The following is a 12,025-nucleotide window of genomic DNA, read 5'->3' on the forward strand; positions in this document are numbered from 1 at the left end:
GATGGCTCGGATCCCGCCGGGCTGCGAGGTGGGCCTAGAAGGAAAGGGAGACGCCGGGGCCAGAGCTGGGCTGCGGGTGGCCGCATCCTGCGCAAGAATCAGACATCCTGCGGCGTGGATTGTGCCTGGACACAATGGTCTAGGTGTGTTAGGGTGCTATGGACGCCGGCTTGAGATGGGAAGGGAGAGGCGGACGGTCTCCTCTCCGAGTGTAAGCCAGTAGAGGAGATCTGGGAGCCACCTAAATACACCGCGCGAGAAGGGATGCTTTGGCCCGGGGCAGACGGACTGAGGAGCGAAGCAAAGAGACGCCCCTTCGGGTGGCTGCAGGTCCGGTTCTCTGGAAGATGCCCGCCAACCATCATCTTCAACTCCTGGTCACTGCGCTCTCTCCCGTTTCGGTCTCCACAGCCACAGCAGGCGCTGTAACTCTCCAAGAGTTTGACGACTCCCCCCCCCCCCGCCAGGCGCACTGCAGACAGACGGATGCCAACAGCCACAATTGTGTGTACACTATATGGTTATTACACTGTTAATCCCCCTCCTTTACGTCCCAAGAGAGGGTATCTGTTTGCCCATTTTGACAGGTGAGAAACTGAGGTCCAGTATCTTCCTCGTCTGCATTTGAGAGGGTTGTGCGCGCGCCTCCATTCCTATATTTCCTTTCACTTTTATGCGCTACCCCCCCCCCCGTTCAGTTTGATGGCCTTCCATCAAACGGGTCCCTGAAATCTAGAGGCGGCTCATTTAAAGCACAAGTTGAATTGGGAGCCCGCTCCTTAAGATGTGGAAGGTGTCTTTTAAGCGTTGGCTCTGCGCGCGCACACGCTTGAAGGGTCTCAGTGCATTGCAGTCTGGGTCATATGACGGAGGTTTTCGGGTCATCCACTGGTCTAAAGCTCCGGCACCTCGCAGTTCCTCTAAGCCAGGCATAGGCAAACTCAGCCCTCTATATGCTTTGGGTCTACAACTTCCATGATCTCCAGCTAACAGGACCCCAGTGGTCAGGGGTGATGGGAATTGTAGTTCCAAAACATCTGGAGGGCCGAGTTTGCCTATGCCTGCTCTAAGTACCTAACGTGTTTTTCACGAGGACGCCTTTTCACATGTTAGGCTGAAATTCTCCCCCTGTCAAGACGCCTGGCCCGGAGGACCTTCAGAGAGAGACAACGTTGGAGACACGCACTGCCCCTTACCAACACGTGGCGCAAACAGCAGCAGCGAGGCGCATTTGACACAGAAGATAAAAAAAAGCCCTCTGGATCTTTACGCATCTGCGGTTTAACGACCCGCTTTCAGACCTCTCGGCTGCTGCTTGTGGCACCTGCTCGTTAATAAGGGATTGGATGGGAAAGAAAAGGGATAAAGCAGAGCCTTTTTACACCTCAGTTTTGGAAAAGTCTAAGCGCCTCCACACCTCTCCAAATGTTAAGCGTTTCCATCCTTCACCTGGAACGCCTATTATAAGATACATTCGTTTAATTCCTGGTTTTCCACCCCGCTTTTTGCCCCGTTTCAACAACCCCGTTTCAATGGGTCCAGCGGTTCTGTCTGACTTTCTTCGCCCTCCTCAAACGAGAATGGCCAGAGGGGAAACGGACCGTGGCCTCTCCTCGTTTCCACCCCCCCCCCTTGAGTTCGCGCAAGGAGAAAGATTGGAAGCTTCTGGACGCCTCAAGATCCCCGGGGAGGAAATGTTCTGTCTGTGTCCGTTTTGTCGACTTTGACGTGTACGTTTGAGGCTTTTTTACAGCGAATGCTGGTTCCCCGGGAAAAACGGGACACTCCGCCTTCCCTCGCCTCAGCCAGCCAGCCTCCACCTGCCTCTCTTCCTCCTTAAAACCAGTCTAGAGGGTGACCGGGCTGCCAGCTTCCTCCTCTGTCGTCTCAGTGTTGCCCTTTAGTAGGGAAGAGAGAAGATGGAGTCAAAGTCATTGCCTGTCATTGGCTCCGCCTCTGGGCACCAGCCATCACTCAAGCGATGCTTTTTGAAAACATGATCCCGCCCACCCCTTCTGCATTAAAGGCAGGTGACTGTAGTTCAGTCGTAGAGCATCTGCTTCCCATGCAAAATATCCCGGGTTCAATCTCACGCGGGACTGGAACCCTGGAAACTGGCTGCAGAACGAGAGGGGCCAAATGGCCTGACTCGATATAAGGCAGCTTTCTAGACTGAGAGAGGAGACAACCACGCCAACCCCAAGATCCAGGAACGCTGGAGGGTTGCAGTAAGGGAGGCTCCCGCCACACCTGCTAGACCAGGGCCATCACTTTAAAAAGAAGTTTAAATGGCACTTTGGACTTGGAATGGAAATGGAGGCTTGGCTTCCCACCCACCTCCTATTGCGTGTGTGTGACACGAACTTGGATACGACTTAAATTTCGTGGGCAAAAGCTCCATTCAAGAAACGGCCAAGTTCTTTTTTTAAAAAAAGAAAGATGTCGTGGTAGTTCAGTGTGTGGGGGCAACCTTTGAGGGTGGGTCCTGACACCCCAAGCCATCCACTTGTGGCTTCCCGAATATTGCCGAACTCGAGCTCCCATCTGCCGCAGGCTGCACGGTCCATGGTCAGGCATGATGGGAACTGGAGTCCAGCAAACATCTGGAGGGCCGCAGGATCCCCACCCCACCTCCACCCCTTGATCTGCGGGGACCCAAATGGCTTGGGACCATAGCTGTCAACTTTTCCCTTTTCTTGCGAGCAATCCTATTCGGAATAAGGGAATGCTCGGGACCCATCGAGCTCTTAAAAGGCCTTCCCTTCGCGTAAACGCATCCTCTGAGACCGAGCTCTAACAGCAGCTCTTTGGATGGTGGGTCAAAAAGCGGCGCGCTTGGAATCCTGCTCGGATGGGGTTGCGCCTTACTTCCCTGAGTAGGGTCGAAGGGCGCCCTTGCTCCTTCTGCTGCCTGGGACCCTGGGTATCTTGCCCCCAAGCCCTCCCGTGCGCCCTGGCTCTGGCGCACTGAAAAGGGAAGCGCGCTCCTTTCCGCGCCGCCCCAGCGGGCTGCTCCCCCTTCCCTTGCCAAACCCGCCGGCCCGATCTCCTCGGCTTTCGCGTCTCCGGCGGCTTCAGCTGCTTCCCCCACCCCCTCGAGTAACCCGATGCTTCTCCTCCTCCTCCTCTTGCAGCGCCCGTCGAGTCCTCGGCGCCCCTGAAGCGCAAGAGCGCGCGCCTCCTTCGCCCCTGCTGACCAGACTCTCCTCAGCCCCGGTCGCCGGGCTGCCCGCGCGCCCTCCCCGCCACCATGAACACGATCGTCTTCAATAAGCTCAGCAGCCAAGTGCTCTTCGAAGACGCCGCCAAAGAAAGGGAGAGGAGCAGCAGCCGGCCTTACGCCGGGGTCTTGGACGTGTCCGCCCACCCGGAGGTCCTCATGCCTGACAGCCCGTCCATGAAAGACAACCTCAGCCTTCGACATAGGAGAACAGGGTAGGAGCCCCCAGGCCGATGGTTTGGAAGGCGAGGGGGGGGGGAGAGACGCAACTCTGATCATGTGGGAAGCTTTGCATTGTTGGATTAATCCTAATTTTTCTTTTCAGCCGGACCTGAAAACAGTTCAGTTTCTCAAGGCAGTTCACAAATAACAATAAGCATAGGCTCTTTTTTGTTTTTTTAACAATAACCAAAAAAATGTTGCCTTGTAGGAATTCAGTCAAGCCCTTATTTGCCTGATCTAGTGGCTTTGTAAAACTTCGCCCCACAAACATTCCCGTTCTGAACAGCTAGGGCACTTTAAATAGCTTTAGAGACCCCACCCTTCTTATGACGACTTGAAAACAAATCCCCATGATTCGCATTTGCCTCCATTGATGTTTGTAAGATCCTAGTCCAAAGGTTTATGTAAAATCCTGCTGTGGTGTTCCGTGAAGCTGTCTCTCAGGAAAAAAAAATGTTTATGGTACTGCACATAGTGGTGTAAAAATATTGGAGTGATTATAGACAAGTGTATCAAATTTAGGGCTTCATCCAGAAACCGGTTGCTCCCTGCATATGGTGTGAGTGTGTAAGAGAGGATTAGAGAGGGTGCTGTCTGAAAGCTAAGTAATTTAAGGGTTGATTTAAATCCAAAACATGAAATCTGGAAGTAAGTAAACTCTAGTGATAAACTTAGAATTTATAGCAAAATATTACCCATTGTGAGAGACAGGCCATGTGGTAAGGAGCAAACCACCAATGGACAATGCAATAGACAGTAACTGAACTAGCTAAACAAAAGAGTTCATTGGATTGAGTACATACCAACAGTGACTGACAAGATTATTGCTGTCTATAGTTCTTGCCAGGTTTTTTTAAATATAGAAAATGTATTTTGCCATAGGATCCAACTCCTAGGAGCCGAGGTCCCTTTGCTCCCCCAATAAAATATTGGGGGGGGCACTCCACCCCCAATTGATTGACATTACCATTCAAATAGTGTTTATGTGCCATGTCTTGTGATTGATGATGCAGGGTGGGGCTCAGATGGGACCCTACCCCCAATTATTTATTCAAGTTGGCAACCCTGTATTTTGCAAAGCATTGTTTACAGTATATTACAAAAGTTTATTAAAAGTTGCCTTCTTCCAAAGAATGGAACACAGGAGTAAGATTGTTTTGTATTAATTGCTACAACACCTATTGCATCCTTCTTCAATGTGGTGACGTCGTGTTTTGGATTACAGTTCCCTTCAGTCCCAGCCAGCAAAGACTAACATATTGGGATACAAAGTGCTTTTACCCAAGAATTCATCTGCTATACACTAAGGCTGCAATCCCAACTCCATTTACCTGGGAGTAAAGCCACACTGAATTCAGTAGATACAGTTAGGATAGTGTTGAAAATCACATGCCCCAAATAACCCAGTTTTACTCTGCTTGCTCAGGACAGGCAGAAGGGAGAGGGGTGCCCCCATTTCATCTTTCAGCAGCATAATTCTAGACACTCTTGTTTTTGCATGCAAGTTCCACCCAACAAAAGGTGAGAAGCCTGAGGATAAACATGTGTAAGCTCAGGCTGCGCATCTGTAGTCAAGTGATAACTTGATAAATTTAATACGGTGCTTAAGAGATGTCCAGAATGCTAAAGACTGAAACAATATATTTTATAGCTGAGTTACCAATTTTAAAAGATTGCATCAGCTCATACTTCTAATAGCATTTCAGGTTGGCAAGAGGGTGATTGTGTTTCATCAAGATTTTATTTCCAGCTGATTCAGGCAGAATTAGATTTCAAATAAAGTGTTAGAAGGCAAAAAGCCCAACAGGCTTAAAAAAAAAAAAAGGTGAGAACTGGGAATTTTGGGGAGGGGGGGACAGATATGGAACAAGCCGCAGATGTAGCCTGAGAGCAGCACCTTCTGGAAGTGATTTGGTATTACAATCTCAAGCCGCAAGTCATTAGGGTAGCAGAATGGGAGAAGGACAGATCCGACCCCTGGAAGCTATCTTGCACAGGTCCTAGTGAAATGAATAAGAGCCATGCTGTTGAGCAGCTTGAAGATATTAAAACAGGGCTTGTGTGCAGCAGAACATCCAGGTGGATTATGCCTCAGCCTAAAGTGTGTGTGTGTGTGTGTGTGTGTGTGTGTGTGTGTGTGTGTTTGTAGTTTTTCTACTTTGGCCATCAAAATATCCTTGGTTGGTTCTCGATATCAGGAACAAACTTCCCATTGTATCTAATCAGGTTGTGATTAGATATGAACTTGTGCATGCAGTTGTTTAGGCCACTATGGCTGAAATCCTGTGCAAGCTCACGTGGGTGTAAGTCCCATTGAACGATGCTCAAGACCAGGCTTGGCATTTGTTGAGATGTGCCAGAAAAACCAGCAGATGTCTAAAAAGGTTGTTAATACCTGTCATTGGATGGACTTCTGTTGGTGTAGGAATGTGCATTCATTCCATCAAGCAAAACCTTCTCCTTCACCCAGTGAAAAGTTCCAGGTACAGCTCATTATCTGGCAACAGATATCACGTCTTCCATTATGAGTGTTTTATTATCTGGAGCAGAGCTAAAATATTAATGGCCTATCATCACTGGATTGTGAGTGAAGGCCAAATTAATTCCACTTAAGATTGGCTTGATCTTGATGTGCAAATTCCTGACATGTGAGGAAGGGTGGTGCTCTCGTGGCAACTAGACCATAAACAGATGTGCGCTTGGGAGCATTGGAGAGGAGCATGGGAAACGGACTGCTGCAACATGTTGAGTAATCCGATGTTCAGACGGCTTTAATACCAAAACAAGCTGGACTTGGATCTTCCTTTCCTGTTTTTAAAAAGTCTTGTTCTAACAGTCTGTGCTGATATTAATTGTAGATAACTGGGGGGACTTGAAAGGGACAGTGGTAGAGCTTCTGTCTGGAATTTAGTTTTTTCTGCTTCTTCTTCTTTTCTTTTTTGGTAATTCATAAGCACCCAGCAATTTTTGCAATAAGCAATCTTCTATAAGAGGAAGGCTATGATCAGACTGGCCCTATTTTGGCTCCTTTTTTGCAGGACCCTTGCATTAGTTACAGTTACCCCTTCTACTCCTCTGACGAGGAGTGAACAAGCCTGCATCTTGTGAATGATCAAAACCGATTCTGCAGCCATCACTGCAGGTCTGATGCCTTTCTGGTGGTGTGGACTCCCATCGTGGGACTCCCATCACGGTCCCAATCCTGCTAGCGAGGACTGATGGGAGTCATAGTTCAAAACATCTGGAAGATACCAGGTTAAGGAAGGCTGCTTTATACATTGCTCTGGAATGCATGCCTTGCTGCACACAGTACCCCACCCAAGAACGTGAACCCCAAGTGGGATGGTTTGAGGAGAATGCAAAGGACTGAATGCATCCATGTGTTTCCACCTCTAGATTGGCACTTAACCATAACCAGTAATCTGACTTTGCTCCCATTGGTCTACCAGAGTAGTTTGTGTGCAGCAGCCCAGTGTTAGGTGCACATAATGTTGGACTGAGGCCATTTTAACTTGGAGCTGGTTTTCCTTTTGCTGTTCTTCCCATGCCTCTGTTGGTACATGCTTTCTTGTGCGCCACTGATGGAGAGCCTTGGTGACTGGGAGCGGCCGCCGAGACCACATAACACCGGTCTTGAAAGACTTACATTGGCTCCCAGTATGTTTCCAAGTATGATTCAAAGTGTTGGTGCTGATCTTTAAAGCCCTAAACGGCCTCAGCCCAGTATACCTGAAGGAGCATCTCCACCCCCATCATTCTGCCCGGACATTGAGGTTCAGTGCCGAGGGCCTTCTGGTAGTTCCCTCACTGCAAGAAGTCAAGTTACAGGGAACCATGCAGAGTGCCTTCTTCGTAGTGGCGCCCGCCCTGTGGAACGCCCTACCACCAGATGTCAAAGAAATAAACAACTATCTGACGTTTAGAAGACATCTGAAGGCAGCCCTGTTTAGGGAAGTTTTTAATGTATTTTTAATATTCTGTTGGGAAGTTTCCCTGGGGTTTCCCCGGGGTGCTGGGGAAACCCAGCCATATGGGCAGGGTATAAATAATAATAATAATAAATAATAAGTTGTTGTTGTTGTTGTTGTTGTTATAATAAAAGGCAGAGTTGAAGGGATGGCCTGTGTGTGAGAGAGAGAGTTCATCAGCTGTGCTGTACTCGCTTGCTCTGACTCCAGACTTACCTTCAGCTCTCTCCCCTCCCCAGGCTCACTAGGAGAATCCCCCTCAAAGTCTGCAGGCTCTCCCAACATAAAAGAAGAGGCGAAAGAGTTATTTATGTCAAATACCAAGTGTTTTCTGTTAGCAAATACTGTTTTGTCTACCTCTTTAAGAATTATTATTTTAAATCGCTCTTCCAAGGTCAGGCAGCGTTTCAGCAGCTTCCTTACTCGGGGAAGGCTTGTTGTTTTCATAAGATGCTAAGAGACCGTATGCAGGCTCCAGAGCTGCAGTAGCAGAACAGTTCAAGTTACTGAAGCCTTCAGCTTGGCAGGTCCTCTGCCTCTGGCCCCTGAGCGACGGCCTTGAATCTCGCTTGCTTATTGCAAACAAATGCAATGCGGACGTAAATATTCCTTAATGTCATTATGGTGCTCCACGCAGGCTAGGAAAAAGAAATAGAGATGAGGCAAGCCCTTCTCCTCTTATTTGTGACCAATGAGCACCTTTGGTGGAAAAAACTGAAAAATACTTACTTATGTATAATTTGCACATCCAGATTCTCATCTATTCCTGTAATGCATGAAGCAATTTAAAAGTGGGGTGGGGGTTTCCAGCAGTTTCTTTAGATCCTTGTAGAAGGAACTCTTGTCTGCTTGTCTCAGAGATGTTTGGAGACATCTGGACCAGATGGACTTTTTCTCTGATTCTTTATGTTGCTTCCAACGGTTGCTGGAAATAGTGTATAGTGGTAAGGATATCTGGGATCTGCAAGTATTAACAGACACTAACTAAAAGGCACAGAAATCCTGGGAGCAAGTCCTATTGAACACAGTGGGATTCACTTCTGAATCAACAGGCAGAAGGTTTCACTCCTCATTTAGCTAAAGTCAGATGTGCTCCTCTGAGAGCTATGGAACTGAAGTGGTTCATAACTAAGGGCCCATCTGCACTATACATTTAAAGCAGTATCATGCCACTTGAAATAGGCCTTCTGGTGCCCTATACCAGAGTTAAGTAAGCACAGGACTTGTATAGCATTTATCTCTTTTTCTCCAGCATCTTTTTCCATTTGGCATGGAGGATACCCCCTCCCCAAGACATCCCCCTTCACAAATTCCCAGTTTCCCCACCCTACATCTGATTTGGAGTTTGACTGCCTAGTGTTTTTGTGCTATGGTGCTGAGAGTAAGGAAGATAGGAGACAACAGGGCATGCTGACAGTCCCACCTGGCTATAATCCTCTCAAACCTACCTCTTTCTCCTTGCACTGTGCAGCACCCGACAGAACAGTGGGAAAGTGAGGCACAAGCGCCAGGCATTGCAGGACATGGCGCGGCCGCTAAAACAGTGGTTGTACAAGCACCGAGACAACCCATACCCCACTAAGACCGAGAAGATCTTGCTGGCTCTTGGCTCCCAGATGACTTTGGTGCAGGTAAGAATGAGCTATGCCCTGTTACCTGTGTGACTCACAGCATCTCTGAAGATAGGCTGGCCTGGTTGCCCCACTTGTACTGAGCATCTTCAGGCTAAACTAGGTGTGACTGCAGCAGATCTGCGTGTTTTTAAACCAAGGTGTGACATAATCGCATTGGAGGCATCTCCCTATATCCCACTGCCCAAACTATGTCCTCCTCAGCCAGGCTCAGATTTTGGAAGGGAGCTCAGGTGGGAGAAACATATATTGGGTGGAGGATCAGGAAAGGTGAGTCACAGCAGCTTTTGGCCCCCTTTGCAGGATGTCGGTTTGCTGGAACAAAGGGATGTCTTGGGAAAGGAGCAGGCTCCTTCCTCCAGTGGTTTGCCTCTCTTCATCCAGGCCCTTTTCTCCCAACAGAGCTTCCTTCTCGTTTCAGATAAGAGAGACTGCAAGAAGGCCAGTTATATGAAGGGAAAGGCTTGTTACCCAGAGACAGCCCTACCTTTAAGCAGAGTGAGATGACCAACTTAGATGGCAGTAAGGCCTTGGGAGGAGAAATTGGTTTGTGTGTATTACGTGGCTTCTCTTCCCTAAGCTAACCTGCTGCCTTCAGGTGCACTGGAGGCTGTTCCCTCATCTCCAACGTTGAAGGAAGATTCAACAGAGAGGCTGTAGCTCAGTGGTGGAGCACCTGCTTCGCATGCAGAAGGTCCCAGGCTCAGCCCCAGCATCTCCAGGTCAGGCTGGGAGAGACCCCTGCCTGAAATCCTGGAGAGCTGCTGCCAGTCAGTGTTGACATTACTAGACTAGATGGGCCAGTGTTTTTACTGTGTATAAGGCAGCTTCTTATATCACCCATGTAAACCCACTCAACTGCTCCAATCTGCAGAACTGGCATTGTTACAGGTTCCATGTAAAAACTTCTCTGCATTTTTAAGAAATTGATGTTTCGGTCCTACAGTACCCATACTTTGCGACTCCCTGCTTATTGACGCCAGGCCGGCAGCTTCCTCCACTCTTTTCAGTGCCTGCTAAAAACATTTTTGTTTTGACAAGCCTATCCAGACATGTAAAAGGTTGGCATATGTTTTAATCTGGGTTTTAGCCTATTGTTTAACTGGCTTTTTTAATGTTTCAAATAGTTATTTTTATCCAAATTTTATGGGTTTCTTCTTTGTGTAAACCACTTTGAGGTTTTATTACAATCAAGCTTCTGTACATGAAATGGGGAGCACCATCTTATCCTTTGCTTCAGGCAGCAAAATTTCTTGGGGTAGTCCTGACAGTGCCTGGTACCCCCACACCCTTTTTAAAGCCAAAGATTGAGGGGTTCCTGGAGGACAAAGTTGCCTTCTGCAACTAGGTAATGATAGCACAAAATTCATGGCAGCCTTTCTGGAACACCCTTTCTGGAATACCCTTCTCAAAACACTGTCCAGCCTCCATTCATTTTAGGAGAACTTGGGTTAGAGAGCACTTAAGGGCCAAAGTTTTTTGAACCGTGCCTTCTTGACTTCTCAGGGATTATGTTCTTCAGAAATGAAATGGCATGTTTGGTAAAAGAACACTTCCTTTGTTGTCTGCAGATCTGTCTTGATTGACATGTAGTCCAAAAGCAAAAAAATAATAATATCAAAGTAATAATAATCCAGATGCTCCTTCCACACATTGCCCAGAAATGCTCTCACATCTGCATGAAAACACATCATTCAAGGGGAAAGGAAAGAATGAAGTTGTGGTCCAGAGCAGATTACTGCTTACAAAGAACTGATCCTCAGAGACACTCAGGCAGGGGCACTATCACAAATCACACCGGAGTGATTGCAGAACAGCCCCACTGCAGACAAACTGACTCAGATTGACAGTGATGTATCTGTGAGAACTGGGTCATGTTTTCACATCTACTTGGAAAAAAATCGTTTTTTGTTCCCAAAAGCTGCACACTCCAGATTATCAAATAGTGCTGCATAACTGGCTTTAATCTAGCTCCGTAAAGTGCCAGAACATTTCTGGAGGAGACCAAAATAAAATGTGTTTTCCTGATTTGTATTTCCTAGACTTACATTCCTGAAGCTTAGATTGGCCTCCTCCTTTTCACATCAATCTGTCCAATTCCTTAACACTTGCTGTGTTCCTTTTATTCAGTCCTGCTGTCCTTGTGTTTGAGCCACAACTTTATGTTAAGTTGTTCTGTCAAGCCTTCCCTTCATCACAGTATCTTTCTTTGTTCCATGCATACCACTTCAAGAAGTGTTTGCTAACAATTAAAAGGTGGGCAGCCAACCAGTTACAGAAATCTGATTTGATGAATCATGTTAGTTTTTAGCTAATTAACTGGTTACACCTGCACATATTCGCATATAAAGAAAAATATAGTTTTAATATTTAGAGGCTGTGAGTGTGGTCTTTGGGGACATTTCTGCTTCTGCCTTGCGCAGGACAAAATTACTCAGATAATAGGGTGGCTGCTTAGACACTGATAAATGCCACAACAAAAAATTGCAAGAGGATGCAGACTGTGTAACATCTGTATATGGTAATTTATATGGGTGGTGTGCAAATAAATAAATCTACTACTTCAAGGACCTTCGGCTGTGCAAAGGAAATTCCTCTCCTTGTGCCTGGTGACACCTAAATTGGTTACAGGGTTTCCCCCAGTCCTCTGAGGCAAATTTGGGGAGGGCATTTGGAAAGGGAGAAGTTAGGATGTGCAAGCAGAAAGCCTTGAGCTAGCAGATCTATTTAGATACTGCCCTGCGCATAGATCCAAATTTAGAAGTGATTACTGTAAATTAAATAGATATGCAATACATCTTCCCATAGTGGAGAATCATAGAAATGTAGAATTGGAAGGAACGCCAGGGGTCATCTAATCCAACCCTCTGCAGTGCAGGAACCACAGCTAAATTGCATGTGCATGTGTTTGTTTCATGTAAGACATGCATGCAGAAAATGAGATTCCCAGTGCGTACTACTGTTGCTCCAGATACAACATTGTG

At 47.3% G+C, this 12,025-nt stretch overlaps 1 protein-coding gene across 1 annotated transcript in view; it reads left to right on the plus strand.

Moving 5' to 3' along the window:
- The window catches only part of ODAD2 (outer dynein arm docking complex subunit 2), a 158,807-nt gene that overhangs the window by 97,366 nt on the left and 49,416 nt on the right, over positions 1–12,025 (plus strand). The window contains exons 21-22 of the mRNA XM_079947695.1: positions 3,199–3,435; positions 8,882–9,041. Of these exons, the coding sequence (XP_079803821.1) occupies positions 3,199–3,435; positions 8,882–9,041 (397 nt within the window). The remainder of the gene's footprint in view (positions 1–3,198; positions 3,436–8,881; positions 9,042–12,025) is intronic.

Source organism: Podarcis cretensis (assembly GCF_951804945.1).
Source record: "Podarcis cretensis genome assembly, chromosome: 12".
NCBI classification, from domain to species: domain Eukaryota; kingdom Metazoa; phylum Chordata; class Lepidosauria; order Squamata; family Lacertidae; genus Podarcis; species Podarcis cretensis.